At 37.9% G+C, this 17,361-nt stretch overlaps 1 protein-coding gene across 4 annotated transcripts in view; it reads left to right on the forward strand.

Moving 5' to 3' along the window:
- The first annotated feature begins 2,170 nt into the window (after window positions 1-2,170).
- ZMAT3 (zinc finger matrin-type 3) overlaps window positions 2,171-17,361 on the forward strand; it is a 29,067-nt gene continuing 13,876 nt past the window's right edge. For 2 of the 4 annotated variants that reach the window (XM_082839038.1, XM_082839041.1), the window contains exons 1-3: window positions 2,171-2,326; window positions 2,502-2,591; window positions 5,827-6,153. In XM_082839038.1, the coding sequence (XP_082695164.1) occupies window positions 5,884-6,153 (270 nt within the window). In that variant the 5' untranslated portion in view covers window positions 2,171-2,326; window positions 2,502-2,591; window positions 5,827-5,883. Of the gene's footprint in view, window positions 2,327-2,501; window positions 2,592-2,965; window positions 3,545-5,826; window positions 6,154-17,361 lie in introns of those variants that run through there. The other 2 variants (XM_082839039.1, XM_082839040.1) reach the window with 2 other exon arrangements.

The following is a 17,361-nucleotide window of genomic DNA, read 5'->3' on the forward strand; positions in this document are numbered from 1 at the left end:
AAGACAAGAATGTCCACTCTTGCCACTTTTATTCAACATAGTATTGGAAACCCTAGCCACAGCCATCAGAGAAGAAAAGGAAATAAAAGGAATCCAAATTGGAAAAGAAGAAGTAAAACTGTCACTGTTTGCAGATGACACAATACTATACATAGAAAATCCTAAAGATGCCACCAGAAAACTACTAGGACTAATCAATGAATTTGGTAAAGTTGCAGGATACAAAATTATTATACAGGAATCTGTTGCAATTTTATACACTAACAACAAACTATCAGAAAGAGAAGTTGAGGAAACGATTCCATTTACCATGATATCAAAAAGGATAAAATGCCTAGGAATAAACCTACCTAATGAGGTAAAAGACCTGTACTCAGAAAACTATGACACTGATGAAAGAAATTGAAGATGACACAGACAGATGGAAAGATATACTGTGTTCATGGATTGGAGGAACTAGTACTGTTAAAATGACAATAATACCCCGGGCAATCTATAGATTTAATGCAAGCCCTATCAAAATACCAATGGCATTTTCACAAACTAGAACAAATAATTCTAAAATTTGTATGGAAACACAAAGACCCTGAACAGCCAAAACAATCTTGAGAAAGAACAGAGCTGGAGGTATCATGCGCCCTGTCTTCAGACCATACTACAAAACTACAGTAATCAAAGCAGCATGGTACTGGCATAAAAACAGACAGATCAATGGAACAGGATAGAGAGCCCAGAAATAAACTCATACTTAGTCAATTAATCTATGACAAAAGAGGCAAGAATATACAATGGGGAAAAGACAGCCTCTTCAATAAATGGCGATGGGGAAACTGGACAGTTTCATATGGAAGAATCAAACCAGACTACTTAAAAACAATGTGGCCATTTAAAAACTTGACATATAAAGTATGTATATATAAACAGAAAATTAGTTCAGAAAAACAATTTGTTTTCTACCTAAGTATGATGGATTACTCTCCCCAAATGGCCTGTGTACACTAGCTGTGGGTGTGATTGCTAAACAGTCAATGTATTTATTAAGTCATTTCTAGAAAACAGTCAATTTGGTGTGTTGGTGGTAGCATTGGATGGTGTGTTTCAACCAAAGAAACAGCTTTAATTTCCTGCAGTAGTTTGCCTACTACTAAGGCACATCTTTCTATAAGTAGGTCTCCTTGACATTTTAATTAATGATTACAAAATAAGTACACAACATTGTGAATGTACTTAATGGCACTGAACACTTAACATGGTGAAAATGGTAAATTTATGTTATGCATATTTTACGTGCCCCCCCCCCCCGGAAATATTCCTATGGGTTAATTTACAAGTTAACAGAATTTTAGAGCTGCAATTTTCTCAGCTCATCTTTCAATGTCAACCCTGAAAGTGTTGAGGTTGACTATGAGAGGATGTGACATTTTGGCCTTAGCCAGTCTCTTCCTAGTCTTTCCTGTTTTGCAGGCGCGGCTGGTGTGTGTGTGTGTGTGTGTGCGCGCGCGCGCGCTCAAGGGAAGGTCCTCTCTATCCCTTGCCCACTCTGATGCTGGAGAGAGGGCAAGTCTGTCTGTCTGTCTCTGTCTCTCCCTCTCCCTCCGTGTTTTCTTGTGTGATTGGAGACCACTGAGTAGGCAGCCGGACTAGTCTTCCTCCTTCCTGGGGAAAGGTGCAATTTAAAGGTTCTGTCGCAGCAGGTTAAAAGATCCTGGATATTTTGGCCACTCCACTCTGCCGCCTTAGCCGGCAATCAGCGGACTGAGGGTGGGGCTGGAATGAAAAAGATTTGGATCTCAATGACAGGAGATGAAAGTTGCAAAAACTCTGCCCAGGTTTCTGCTCTGGATCAACTTTCCAGGTTATATGATGAACAGGTCTTAGGACTCGCGGTGGTGCATCCTCCCTCTGACTCGTGCCTTGGTTCGCCGCTCCTGCTCAGCGCCCCTGCGCTCACAGTACCCGCACCTGCCGGGCGCGCGCCCCACCAGCCCGGGGCTGGAGCCTCCGTCGCCGCTGTAGTTGCCGCCGCCACGGGGCCTGCTACACCAGGCACATGCGCACTGGCGACGCCGGGCCGGCGCCTTCAGTCTCCTCCTCCGCAGCCTCCGGGTTCCGCAGTCACTTCCTGCAGCTGTTTCCCTGTGCGTCCGGTTGGACTGACTTTTGACAGTCAGCCTTTAGCTGCGGAGGGGGCTCGGCGGGACCAGCGAGAAAGTTGCGGGGAGGGAGGCGGAGTTGAACCGGGCCGAGCGGGGTGCGTAGGACCGAGGGCGGCGGGCGTCCCGGGCAGACGCGGCGCCCAGACTCCCGGAGCGTTCTGGGGGTTCCGGTAAGTGCGGGCGATCGCGAGCCTCGGGGCATTTAGGACAAGCACAGGAGCGACGGGACTAGGAGTTCCTTTCCGGTGCGGTCTTTCCACCTGCCCTCCACGTGACAGACTTGCGCTGCTTTTATTTATCTGTTTGTTTATAAGCATTTCACGTGTACTGTTTGGATCATTTTAGGCGTGCAGCTGCCTTGGCCCTTGCGCTTGCCCCCGCCCCGTGGGAGACCGGGGATTCCATGTTTCGTGATGGCATCCTTATGGGATTGAGGTGCGTGTGTATGTGTATGTATGTGTGTGCGCGCTCGTGTGTATGCATGCACATTTTAAGAATGTAAGGTATATGTGGGCGATGCTGAAGTATATGTAGCTTTGATTCAAATAACGTGAAAGGTTCCCTGGGATTAGGAACCGTCATAGCTGAGCCTAGAGAACATTCGCCAATCCACCAAGGCCTCTTCTCCCCCAGATTCTTCCGTTCTTTTGGGTCTTCCTTATGTGATATACCTTACCTCAACTGATTATTTTTCTATTTTCCTCTTTCTCATTCCTTCTCGCTGCGTTCTGATGACCTTTGAATAACGCTCACCGTCTTTCCCTCGTTTCCAGAATTCCCAATTACAGACTTCCCTAGTTTGTTGAGGTGCCAGTAACCTGTTCCTTTATTGTGTTCCCTTTCCTAAGAAGATTTCTCCAAATGAGAAAGTGGTTGTCTTTAATACAGTAAGTGAAGAGTAGGCCCCAGTCCGATCATGAAAACTATGCTATATGATCATTCGTTTTCTTTAAATAGGGTACACTGAAGCTTTGATTTTCTTTATTGCCCCTCAACCCCTTCCAAACCGGGATATTAACCACCATAAATCCTTCATTTATGCCACTTCAAGCATCAAATTGAATGGCTTTTATGATCCAAGGAATACTTTATTTACATCAGCTATCAAGTTAGTTTCTTTTAATCTAATGCAGTAGTTGAGCAGGTCTGAGTCGCAAGTGCTTTGAGTCTCTTTATATTCCACCATTCCTGCTTTCACTGAAGGCTTCGTTTTAGTATTTCTTTTAGTTATTTATTTTCCGCTAGTTTTTTTTTTTTTTGCAAGTATAGAAATACCTGATGTAATTGTCATGCACAGATGCTTTTGGGGGGAGTTGACATCGTTTCGATTGTTAAATATTACAAGAAAGAATTTTGGACTATCTAGCTATTCTTTAAACATTATAAAGGTAAGATGCAATAATGGGTAAGTCTGTACTTGGTGAGAATTTTTTCTTCAATTCAGGGGATTTTATCAGGCCTTTATTTTGATGGAAGCCTGTAGACAACACTGGGGGAGACACATGCTGGTATTTCCTCAAGTGGGAGTAAACTTTCATAAAACAAGTCCAGACATGTCTAGGCATTTGGTAGCATTTGATTTTCTGTTTATATTGCTGATTTCCTTTATCCAGATGTTTTGACACCCTCCTCCACCATTTCTCTTCTGAGCTGACAGCTTGTCGTTGGCACTTTGGTATCAGTATGTCTCTGTACAGGTGGTATGTGTAGTTTTTTAATATTATGAATTATTATAATTAGGTAGTTGAACTTAAAAAAAGTGGTCTTTGTCTCCTTAGTTTCCCTTTTCAAAATATCTGTATCTGCTTTCTGAATGTCTTTGACTTAATTGAGAAATAATATGGTTATAGAGACCCTGACTTTTTAAATGTTCTAAATCTGTATTGCTTTTTAAAAAAATATTCTCAGAGAAATGGACAGCATACTTCTGCTTGAGAATAAAATAATATTGTTGTATTTCTAAATATTATGTTTAATGAGAAGTATTGTTAAGTACTATGACTAATAATTTATGTACTTTGTCCTTTACTATATTATTTTCCCATTGCACTGATGTCCTTTGCCCCAAGACCCTGAATTTAGTATAAAAGCTGTTACTTGGTTGCAATTTCCATGTGTATACACTTATTAAATGTGGTAAAAGAGACTTTTAACTTTTCAAAATGTTCTTGGTTAATTTTAGTAAATCTATTATTGTCATAAAATGTACACATTTCTATTGCAGATGGAAAATTTCAGCAGCTTAAAATAGCCATATTCTATTGACCAAGAAAAGAGGTTTTAATAGTATTGAGAGTGAAAAGAATAGAGGAGTTTGAAATAAGGATTTTAATTTGGGTTAATTAGAATTGTGGGAACTCAAAGTGCATACTGTGGTTCATTTTGAGATACTCAGGGTTAGAAGTTGCCATCTGGGTGGGAGACCGGAGAAATCATAGATAAAATTGAAGTGGGATTGGAACATACTGGGTCTTTTCTGAGGGAAACAGAATAGAGACTATCAGTTATTTAATAAGAAGGGGAAAGCAAGTAGTCGAAAGACTGAGGAACTAGAATTATATTGGGGCTTGTGGTAGTGTGATTCAGTATGCCATTGGACATTTACTTGATACACTATTTCATGTAGGTAATTTACCTCTAGAGGGAGAGAAAATACTCTGATTTTATAGTGGACTCATGAATACCATCTAAGGCTATATGAGGTGGGGTCTTAAACTCAAGCTTACGGGGAGCAGGCAACTAATATGAATATAGGCAGCAGGCTGAGTGCAGACTGAGGTGGCCTAGAGAAGGCAAGCTTGGCTACCCCGGGACAGTGCCTGTCAGCACTAACTAGCTAATTGTTGCCCATGTAGGACCATGGGCCAAGTGTTGCCAGATCACCCTTTTAGGAGCCACAAATCTTTTGATTTTTAAATGTTGACTTTAATTCAATTTAAAAATGAAAGCAAAACAAAACACTGTATATTCCAAGCAGAGCACATCTGTGGCTGCATGTGGCGTATAGGTTGTCTGCTTGCAGCCTCTGCTCTGAGGAGTCATTGGCTCAATTATTTAAATATTACTAGTTGATCAGAAGGTACACTTTTATTTATTTTTGTCACATGGTAACTCAGATTTTTTCCTAGAGTTCCATGATATTTTAGCTAGTTCTAGAAGTGCTGGCAGTAATCTGAGCAGTGACACTCTTTATTTCATTCTTTTTGATATCATTTGGATAGAAAGACTAGTTTGCATGGAAAGGAGATATTTGCTAAGGTTCTTTGCTGGTGTTGTTGTTTTTTTTGTCTATGCATGATTATCGTCAGGAGTGTTTAAGTGTGCCTGAGGGAAGGGGTCTGGACTGGGTGACCTTTGATGTCCATTTCAGCCATGTGATTTTTAGATTTAATTAGCCACGGATGCAATACTGTTAATAATGTTCCTGGGCCAGAGGGACTGCATTTGGAGCTGTGCCAAGCAAAATCAAGCCAGATCTATAAAGCTGTTCTCAGTGGAAGAGCACTGTGTCAGTGTGGATTAACACACAGGGCAGTCTGCTGGATGAGGTAAAAGGAAAGGAGTCCTAAAGATGGTTTGGAGAAGTAGAGGAAGGGGCAGATGGTGTGGTCAATTTACACGTCATATTGCAGAGGACACATTTTTAAGTATTTTTTTGCTGTTGATTCAGATTTGAAGACCTGACTTCTCGTCACCCACTGGATTATGCCCAAGTCTTTCCTACCCAATGATCCTCTTGCAACACGCTGGGCTTCCTCCGCCTAAGCGGCCCTCATCCTCTCCTCCTATGTCAGTGGCCGCCAGGTCTACAGGAACCTTGCCGCTTCCGCCGCAGAAACCTTTTGGGCAGGAGGCTTCCTTGCCTCTGGCCGGGGAAGAAGAGTTACCTAAGGGAGGGGAGCAAGACACTGCCCTGGAGGAGCTATGTAAGCCCCTGTACTGCAAGCTCTGCAATGTCACCTTGAACTCAGCACAGCAAGCCCAGGCTCATTATCAGGTAAGGGAAGAAGAGAAAAATCAGGCATTTAGTGGGAGAACATTTCAGGGCTCTGCCCAATTCAGAGTTGTCTCTGAAATGACCAGTTGTGCCTGGAATAATAAGATGGCTAAGTATTAGTTTGTTTGGCTAAAAACACAATGTTCCTACTTTAAAAAAAAGCATCACTTTTCATAGGATGGCGTCTCTCTCAACCTCCTACACTTAGCTGTGTGGCATTTGATAGCTTACCAGTTGTTAAATGTAAATCGTCTATGCGCGTTTGAACCTGTGATCCTAAGGAGAACAGCTGTTTGAAACATGGTGTACCAAACTCAATCCAGTGTCAAAATTGTTTAGAAGAATTAGTTTTATAAATATTCTCTTCTAGCTAATACAGTTTGTATCAGTTCAGGGTATTCTCTATGAATCTTATGCTTTTCCTGGTGACCTCTGTCACTGCTAAGGAAAACACAGGTATCTTTCTGTAGCGAGAATAAAATGACATTGCAGTATTGAACCCTGTTCTTCATTTTTAATAATCATACTCAGACTCCTTTTAGCCTTTAGTATGAGCTGTTACTTATTTCTAAGATGTAAAGCTTCCACCTCCATGTAGAATAACTAGTGGAAAGGACAATTTTAAAGGATGTTATTACCGAAGAACAAATGGAAAATTAAATTTTGGCTAGAAAGAGAGTACAGTATTTCTTTTTATTCTAGATTGTTTTCTGTATATAAAATTATATACTTTTTTGAGAAAAGAGCTCAAAGAAGCAATTGAGGCCAAATGCCATTGAATGAAAGTGTATCTTCTGGGTATCATTGATTTGACTATTCTCTGCATGAATATCTAAAATAATAAGACGGTATGGTAGAAAGATGGCTGTTACAAAGATGTTTCTTCTATTGTGCCTCTACAACTTTCTCCAACTTTAAGCTTTTATTTACTCTGGGTGCAAGTCTTTTTTGTTTTGTTTTGATCTTGAAGAGTGATAATTGTGTCACTTTGTGACTGTACATCAGAAACATTTTGGTGGTGAATTGTTTTCTCTGGGATTTAGGGGAAAACATGATATGTTACTTCTCTGGAGTTCCTGTTATTTGGGTTTGTTTTGCCCTCTGGTGCAAAAAGTTGAGTTGATTATCACCCAGATCTTGACACGTGTCATTATTGGTTCATAAAGGCCTCTTCTGGTTTTAGTTTACATTTTTTTCCTTTTCCCCAACCCCTACTCTCATTCTCTCTGTGTACCACTCTCCACGACGATGGTTTGATACAGGGTCTTCCTTTGCCTGTTTTGCCATTCGGTTGGAGTCTGTTAGGATGGATGATCTATCTCAAATCCAAGACACAGTGCTAATTTTTGTCTTCATTTGTTCCTGTGGAATATTCGGTATTATGGCCTACGACTCACTATGAAAAATCAAGCCTGGGTTCTAAAGTTTTGATTTTTAGCTGTGTAAAGCCCCTAGTAAACCATTAACTTGGGAGCAAGCCCACTTGTGTGTCATGCAAACATATAATTACTCTTTATAGAAGAGTTGTTCACTTTTATGAGGGAAGACTCTCGGGCAATGTGTAATTTTAATATGTGTGCATGGATTGTGCATACACCTCCTGCCTTTTTTTCTCCTAATATCACTTTGTGACTTTATAGACAGTGATGGATGCTTTTGGTTATACATAGAGAGAATTCAGTTTGAGCAGGGTCGTTGGATTCTAAAGCTTAAACTAAATAAGAAAGAGAATCAACATTTATTTAGATTTTTTCTTTTCTTCTACATTTGTGTGTGTGTGCGCTCTGAACTTTTTAGCTGATGAGTAATATATACTTAATTTCAGCTCCCTCAGTGATACATTGAATATATAAATTAGAAAATATAAGAAAATGGAAGTAAATTTTAGATAAATTTCTCAATAATCAGAATTTTTAAGTGGAAAAGTTGGAGGAAAGGACAGCCTGTCATAGAAACAATTTAAGCAGCCAAAAACTAAGGAAGGTTAGAGTAGAGAAGAAGCAAGCAGGTATCAAGAGAGTGGAACCTAATGGAAAATGAAAAGTTTGGGTGTAATAAAAGCCTATTCCTAAGAGCTTAGAAGCAAAGATTTGAATGAAACCAATGACACTGGTAATTCTTAAAGAAGAAGAAGTTTTCTTCAGAGGAACAAAGCAAAGCAGTTCATGTATACAAGTACAGAGCAATTTCATTAGGGTAGCATAGACAAAAGCTAATTTAGACGTGAAATCTGGATTCCAACGAGATAGAAATGTCAGGATGAGAGAGTGTGGATCAAAGAGTAAATCAGAATAATAAACAATCAGAACATGAACACAACCTAGAGGTGGATGAACCAACATAGAAGGAAAGCATAGAAATGTTAGCCTGAAAGATGCATCAGAGACTACACCAAGGGTACATGAATAGGCTGTGATTTTAAAAGGCTGCTAAAGACAGGAGTAAGACTAATGAGTAAGTCTTATTGCGAACCAGAAATAGGCAGAATGGCAATGATTGTAGACTAATAAAGCTAATGGCTGGTGAGATGGTGGGAGTAAAGTTTTATTTCAACTCTAAACGCCTGCTTTGTAATTTTTAATACAGAGTGATACCAAGACTGCAAATTCATTATTTCAATTATGTGTGAGATAAAAGGGGTCAGTGGTAGCTTATTTATAAGCTAGAAACACATTCATGTGAGGTAATAAATCACAGTTGATTACACTACTCAAAATGTTTTAGTTAGTTGATGCCATTGTTGAAATCTCAAAGTTTCAAATTGCCCAGGGTATTGTAAACAACCCTTAGTCTGGTTTGAGTGGTGTTACACTAGAGTCTGACTGTATCATGTTCCAGTAATCCAGGACACACAATGGAAACTGCTCAATAAATACTTCCCTTTAAGCTCACTGCGATCCTTCCCTGCCATCCTTGTGTTCTTAAGTTGGGGCTGCCTTAGCAATGACCCATGCGTATCAGTGATCATCACAGATTTAGTTTTATTCCCAGGACTTTTTAACCCAGTCAGCTTGCTTCAAAATACCCTTAGCTGTTGTTTAATTTTTAATGAGGGTGCATATTTTTGTGGTCTCAAAATTATGGTTTTAGTTATAATTTAAAGTAAAACCTTTGGAGGAAAAACATGTCTTCATTTTATTAAAATTCGTCTGCAGGCTTCAGGTTACTTAGGGTAAGCCTGTCATGGAGTAACATAACACTGTTTCAGCAGCATAAATGCCTAGAGGAAGAACTACTTTAGGATGGAAGGTCATTAACAGAAATTTAAAAAGCAAAAAGCATGAATAAATTTTGCTAAAGCATCTACATTTTAAAACAAAGTCAACGATTTTTTTTGGTAAATTCCTGTACTCTTTTGAAAAAGAACTAGTTACTCAAGGTAAATTTTAAAAATCTGTCATAAACATAGATTTCTATTTGTAATATTTAGTAGCTAAATAATAACCTATCATAGTAATCAGGTTAATTTGAAAGAGAAATAGGGACTTCCCTGGTGGCGCAGTAGTTAAGAATCTGCCTGCCAATGCAGGGGACACAGGTTCGAGCCCTGGTCCTGGAAGATCCCACATTGCTGTGGAGCAACTGAGCCTGTGCTCCAGAACCTGCAAGCCACAACTGCTGAGCCCGCGTGCCACAACTGCTGAAGCCCGCGTGCCTAGAGCCTGTGTTCTGCAACAAAGACAAGCCACTGCAATGAGAAGCCCGCGCACCTCAATGAAGAGTAGGCCCCACTCGCCACAACTAGAGAAAGCCCGCGCACAGCAACGAAGACCCAATGCAGCCAAAATATAAAAAAAAAGAAAGAAAGAAAGAAAGAAAGAGAGATAGAACACAGGAGGAAAAAGTAGCTCTAGAATTGTAATACTGAAAGTAGTGATCTTAATTCATAATACAGAGAATACATCTGATGTTATCCCCAAATTTAAAGTACTGATTTTGGCACATACATTTTCACATTGATCACCCAGCTTTGGATAGCATAATCTCTAATTTCAGCAAATTTTTATGTTTTCAAACATTTCCTGTCTGATTGTTTTTCATATGAGCTTGCAGTGTACTGAGAATGGTCAAAATACACTTCATCAGTGGATTAAGAAGCTCTTTGTGATCCTGTTAGCTGGATCTCACCGCCTTTCCGCCTCCCAAACTGAATCCATCCCTACCTCTTTTCTTTGTATTTCAGAAGAATAGATATCCCTTCTTCTGTACAAGGCTGATTCCTCATCCTGTACTCTGGATTTCATCACCTGTCGTCTCTTCTTTACCTTAGTCAAATTAAAAACATGCTCAGGTTTTTTCCCCATGTAAAAAAAATAGCAACAACAACCTTCCCTTTCTTTTTAATTCTTCTTGTTAGCAACCTTTCTTTTCTTCCCTCCTGTCCTTAGAGTTCTGCTGGGTATACTTGTCCTCTTCAGGTCTTCATTTCCCAGCCCACCATACTCTGGTTTCCATTCCAATATTCTCATGAAATGGTCTTTTCAAGGTCATCCGTGATTTTACAGGCCAGATCTAGCTTTCTCACTTGACCTCTTTGTAGCATTTGCACTGGTAACAGCTTTCTCCTTAAAACATTAAAAGATATTTTTCGCAAAATAATGCCTATAGAACAAAGTACTTATAATGAAAAGCAGTAATCACCTGTTCTCCCTTCCTTATCCATCCCCTACCTTTTCTTTCTTCTCCATTCTTCTTTCTACCTCCCATCTTGGGTTGGCTGTAGTTTTATTTTGACACTATCAAGGTTTATCACATTTTTGTTTATTCTATAATCAAATTAAGTTTCCCATGCTTCATATTTGCAGGTTGATTCCGACCTTTGAAAATTGATATTCAGCTTTTGCATTATTAACAGTAGGGAAATATTCACTGCAAAGCTGTTTCTTTCTCTTTGTTTCCAATGTCATGATTCCATGCTACTTAAAAGAGGTGTTCAGATGGGTAGCCCTTTCTTTTAAGTCACCAGTTACTCAAAATCATGTCCATTTTAGTTTGCTTCATATGTGGATTATAACTTGGAAATAGCTTTTTGTTTTTCTTTGAGTTTCTCACACTTTTAAAAAATATACAGAGAAGAATCTTATGCCTTAAAAAAATCTACTAGTTTCTTAATCTTTCTGTTTATTGTTTACAGTCCGTTTCACTTATCTTCATGAAACCCACTGATTTCCTGTTCTAATTTGGACTAGATATTTTACATTTGGATCATGACTTCATTGTGTAGATTTTCGTATTCCCTATAGTTTTTCATTGCTTTTCTTTTCTCCTTTCTTTTTCTTACATAATGTATTTTTATCATATCCTCATTTTCCCTTCCAACTCTTGAACACTCTGTCTATTGTGTGGGATCCTTCCCCCCGCCCCATCTTCTGGATCCCTCTATCTTCTTGCTCCAGTCTCAACTGGTTGCCCTCTGGCTTTGCTGCACAGCTGTTAATTTTGAACTTCTCTTCATTACTCTATGGCTTAGGCTACTATTTCTAAATATACATGTTTTCTTTTTTTTTTTAATCTTGTTTTGTTGGAGTACATCTTCACCTTACTTGAAGGAAGAAAGGATAAATATAAATTTATATTACAACACATCTCTCTCTTTAAAGTGAGGGAGGGACTTCCCTGGAGGTCCACTGGTTAAGACTTCACCTTCCAATGCAGGGGGTGTGGGTTTGATCCCTGGTTGGGGAGCTAAGATCCCACATGCCTTGTGGCCAAAAAACCAAAACATAAAACAGAAACAGTACTGTAACAAGTTCAATAAAGACTTTAAAAATGGTCCACATCAAAAAAAAAAATCTTCAAAAAAAATAAAATAAAAAAGTGATGGAGTGATGAATGGGAAATACATTTTTCTGAGCCTTTGTGTTTCTAAAAATGTCTGTATTATATCTTCATATTTGACAGTTCAGTTCCAGGCTGAAAATTATTTTCCTAAGCATGTTAAAGGCTATACTGCATTTTTTTGTGTTTGTGTGTGTTTTGTTTTGATTTGTTTTGTTTTTTGTCTTCCTAGCATTGCTGAAGAGAAATCTTATTCAGATTCTTATTCTCTTGTGGGTGACCCACTTTAATTTGGACATTTTTTTTCTGGAAGTTTTTAGGCTTTCCTTTGTCAGCACTAGTGGATCCTTTCAGTTTGCATACTCCTGTTTCTCTTGAACTCTGGGGAATTTTCTTTGGTACTATTTCCTTGATAATATTCTTCTTTATATTTTCTGTCTCTTTTTTTTTTTTCCCGGTAATTCTGTTAGCTCTATCTTGGATTAGCTGGATTGATTCTTCATACTTCTTATCTCTTCTCTCTTATTTCTTTAATTTCTGAGAGATATTCTTAAATTCTAATGCTATGTTGAATTTTTTTTATTTTGACAATCATATCTTTAATTTTTAAGGATCTTTTGATTTCTTATTATTTTCTTTTCTAGCATCTGTTTTATAGGATATTAGTTAAGAACATGAAATCATGGACTTTGGGGTTAAGCTAGTGTTCAAGTTGTAGTCTTACTACTTACTAGATGTATGATATTGGAAATATTTCCTCATTTCTCTATGCCTCATGAAGATGATGATGATAATGAGGATACTTATAATACCTGCAAGTTAGTATGTTTAAGGCATTTAGAACAGTTCCTGGTACCTGAGTTAGTCTTTAATTGTGTTTAGTTGTCCTAAGGTGCAGTGGAGCATGTTGGTATGGGCTCTGGAACAAGCGTGTTCCCAGCTCTGGCATTTACTTGTGGCTTTGGGCAAGTTTTATTTTATTTTATTAACTTTTTAATTTGAGTAACTTTTAACTTACAAAACACTTCTAAAAAATTTCTGAATGCACCTCATCAGATTCTCCAAATTTAATATTTTATGTAACTGCAGTGTAATTAGCAAAATCAGGAAATCAACACTGATAACAACAATATTATCTAATCCACAGACTGTTTACATTTCACCAATTGTCTACTAATGTACTTTTTCTGATTCCAGGATCCAATCCAGGATAAAATTTTGCATGTAGTTGTTATGTATTCTTTAATCTGGATGGGTTAAGTTTTCCTATGCTTTTTACCATCTTGCAATTTTTGAAGAGTTGTTTTGTAGAATGTCCCAATTTGGGTTTGTTTGTTGTTTTCTCATGCTTAAATTCAGGTTATGTGGTTTTTTGGACAGGAATACCATAGAACCAAGGTTGTGTCCTTCCCAGTTCCTCATTTTGGGAAGGACATGATGTGAATATTTTGCATCACTGGTGCTGTTAACTTTGATCACTGGTTAATGTGGTGCCTACCAGGGTTCTCCTTTGTAAAGTTTTTATTTTTCTTCTCATGTTTAATCAGTATCATATGAGGGGATACTTTGAGACTACGTGAATATTTCTCATTATATTTTTACTCAGTGATTTTAGCATCTATTGATGATTCTTCCCTGCAACGACTATTACTGTGGTGTTTGCCAAATGGTGATTTTTCTGTTTTAATCATTCTTTCTACATTTATAGTTAGAATTTTACTTTAAAGAAGAACTTTTTTCTTCTTAATTAGTTAATTAATTAGTTAATTAATTAATGAGTATCACTATGGATTATGGATTCTTATTTTATTCCAGGGATATAAACACTTACTGTAATTTATTTTGATGTTTTAACTGTCTCACATTTGACCAGTGTGTGTCCCTTCAGGCTGCTGCTTATGTTCTTTTGATATGTCTCCATAATTTTTTGCATAGTTCCTTACTTTCTGACAATACAAAATATTCCAGTATTTTGTTGTACCTTCCCCATGCCAACCATTTCTTCAAGGAGCCAGGTTTCTTTTATTGGAGAATGGTATTTAGAAACCAAAATCTAAGTGTTAGGTGTGCCCTTTGGTACTGGAGTGTCATTGCTTCTAGATCTTCTCATGACAGAGCTAGTAATATATATGTATGTATACATACATTTGTATTTATCTATACGCACACATATTGAAAACTGAGTTCAGGCTGATGCTTAAAATTTCAATACAGCATGACAGTGTTCATTCCAGCTTTCCACCTTATCTTAATGTTTAACTCCTTTCTTTGATAGTGAGAAACCTGGACTTTCATTATTCACAACACAAACACACACTCATTCACTCACAGTACACATAAAGTAGTTCAGGGATTGATAATCTATGTCCTTTTGAAAAACAAGCCTACTAATGAGAAGAAAATATTTGTGCATTGTTCTTTTTGTCTTTAGCATTACAGTGTGTAGTTAAAATACTGTTTTACAAAGTTACTTAGTTTACAAAGGTGCTACCTGCTAGGTTTGTCCTTTGTAAAGTTACTGGTTTTCTTTTTGTGCTTAATAAGTATCATGGGGGAGATACTTTGAGACTATGTGAATATGTGAATAGTTTTTTTCTTCCCTCTGCCTTCAGTGCGGTTATGGTATTTATTTTTTCATATAGTTAGGCTTATTTCTGTTTGTATGTATTTCATTTCGGGTTTTCCCCAATTCTTGTTGGCTTTGATTCTTTTTCTAAGTCTGTAAAATGTTAACATAGTTCTGAAAGTCAGAATCATACATAAAGGTATATTTAGAAAAGTGTCACACCATACCATCCTTTGTAGTCCATTTTCATTTTCTTATTGTTTATACTATTTAAAATGATTTTGCCAGCCTGTTTGGTTATTTAATGTTTTAATGTCTGGTTTGTCAGTTTTTAATGGTATCCTGACAGTTGCCTATTGCAGAATCAATAGCTTATTCTACTTTCCTCTTTCCTTTTTCTTCCCATTTTTTGTTGCATTATTTCCATTGTATCATAATGTATAATATTTGAACATTGATCTTTCACCCTCATCTTCACCTTTTATTTAGTCTTTGATACAATTAGACATATGAAAATACTTACCATCAGCCTTTTTGCTGAAGTTTTCCCAGTCATTTCTTTGTTGAATGAAGCTCTAATAGGTTTCTGAAGAGTGACTTTTAAGTATTGAATTCCTAAGGTCTTATATATTTAAAACTGTTTTTCTATAGTCTTGACACTTGATATAGGAAGAGTTGGCTGGACATAAAATCCTTGTTTCACACTTTATTTTTTAAAAAATGCTGCTCCATTATTGCCTTGTTTTGCATATTGTGGATGCCATTCTAATTCTTTTGCCTTTGTAAGTTATTTGATCTTTTTGCCTGGAGAGCTTGAGGACTTTTTTCTTTTTCTTTGAAGTCTCATACCTTTTAAAAGATCTACCCCAGATTTGACTGTTCCGGGTCAATTTTCCCAGATACCTGGTATGCCTTTTCAGTATGTAGATTCAGATCTTCATTTACTTTTGGACAATTTTAGACAATTATAATTTCAAATATTAGTTTTTCTTTTTTTTTTTTGGCCATGCTGAGTGGCATGTGGGATCTTAGTTCCCCACCCAGGGACTGAACCTGCACCCCCGGCAGTGGAAGTGTGGAGTCTTAACCACTGGACTGCCAGGGAAGTCCCTCAAATATTAGTTTTGTTTGATTGTTTTACTTTTCTTCTTCAGGGACTCCAGTTTTACATAAGTTATTCCTTCTTTACTTGTCTTCATTTCCATTGCTTCCTCTCTGACCCATTAAAATTTTTTCTTTGTATCATTTTTATTTTCTTGACTGCTTTTCTGTCTTTCTTCAATGCCTCTTATTACATTTTCGTTTGAGTCTATTCTTTGACACTTGTATTTACTCCTCATTTTTGGCATAATTATCTTTTTCTTTCCTGGGTTTAATTTTCCTTCTTCTCATTTCTCATTACATTTTGCCCATTTTTCTTTGTACATTTTGAATTCCTGATTCCAGGTGATTTTTTATATCCTCAAAGTTTTGTTTGAATACTATATTTAATTCAGTTTGGAGTGTTGTTTTCTTCTGTTTTTTTTTTTTTTTTTTTTTTTGTGGTACGCGGGCCTCTCACTGTTGTGGCCTCTCCCGTTGTGGAGCACAGGCTCCGGATGCGTAGGCTCAGCGGCCATGGCTCACGGGCCTAGCTGCTCCGTGGCATGTGGGATCTTCCCAGACTGGGACACAAACCCATGTCCCCTGCATCGGCAGGCAGACTCTCAACCACTGCGCCACCAGGGAAGCCCTGTTTTTTTTTTTTGAGGGGTGGTTCATTTGCTGAGATGTATTGCTTTTTTTGGTAGTAACTTTGTATAGAATTGATTTGTTTTTGTCTATTCATTATGTGGATTTTGGGTAGTTTATGAGATTCTTTATTCAATGGCAACCTCTTCTATCAATGTATCAAAGTCCAGTTCTTTAATAATTTGTGACGTTTTTTTTTTTTTTTTTTTACGGTGGTCAGGAGAGTGTTTGCATGTCCTCTGATTTTTGCTTTGTTCTGTTTTGTCCTGAAGGACGCTAACTTTTCCTGTTTTGCTTCTTTTCCCTTTCACCTGCCAGTTGCCAAAGGGTGCCTCTCCCTTCCTTTTAGCCTTTTTTCTCCTCTAGAAGCCACTTTGAAGATACCCACTTCAGATCATGTGTACATTTAAGTCCCTCTCCAGCAGTCAGTGACTGGATCATGTTTTAGTATTTATAAAATAAAGGGATTTACTTTTTCTGGTAGTGGTTATAAAGCAATTTTAGGCCTGCTGCTAGCTTCGTCTTTTCTCTGTCCTTCAGTTTTTGCTGGACTGCTCTTACTTACTGTGAAGGCTTGTGGCAGGAGCATGAGTGATTACTCACTGGGATTCGATGTTTTTTCTTTTTCACTTACAGTTATTTTGGAGTCTGGACATTCTGTGGCTTCTAGTTGTATGGAGGACATGGTTTTTGTGCAGTTTTATTTGTTTTTCTTATTGTTCTATATTGTTCATAGAGGATATATGTAGAAATGCAAATCTGGGCAGCCTCTACCTAGCTATCTGAAAGCTCTTGGGCAAATTTTTAACTCTCTGAACTTAGTTTCCTCATATGTAAAATAGGGATAATAATTATACCTACTTGATAGGGATTTTGTGAAGGTTAAATGAGATAATATTTATGAAGTGTTTATAATACTGCCTGTAACATAAGTGCTCAAAATTGTTAATTGCCATTATTATCATTATGTATGGATGCAATATCTGCTTGAATACTACTGTGGATACTGCTTTGGAAATAAAATGCTTGGCACTATCTGAAGTTGATCCCTCCTGTAGTCCTGTGTACCTCATCTTCTTCTGCCTTTTTATGGACTGTGCTTCTATAGCTATGCTTTAGCTCCTGCATCATCT

This window comes from Leucopleurus acutus (genome assembly GCF_964270905.1).
Source record: "Leucopleurus acutus genome assembly, chromosome: 5".
Taxonomy (NCBI): Eukaryota; Metazoa; Chordata; class Mammalia; order Artiodactyla; family Delphinidae; genus Leucopleurus; species Leucopleurus acutus.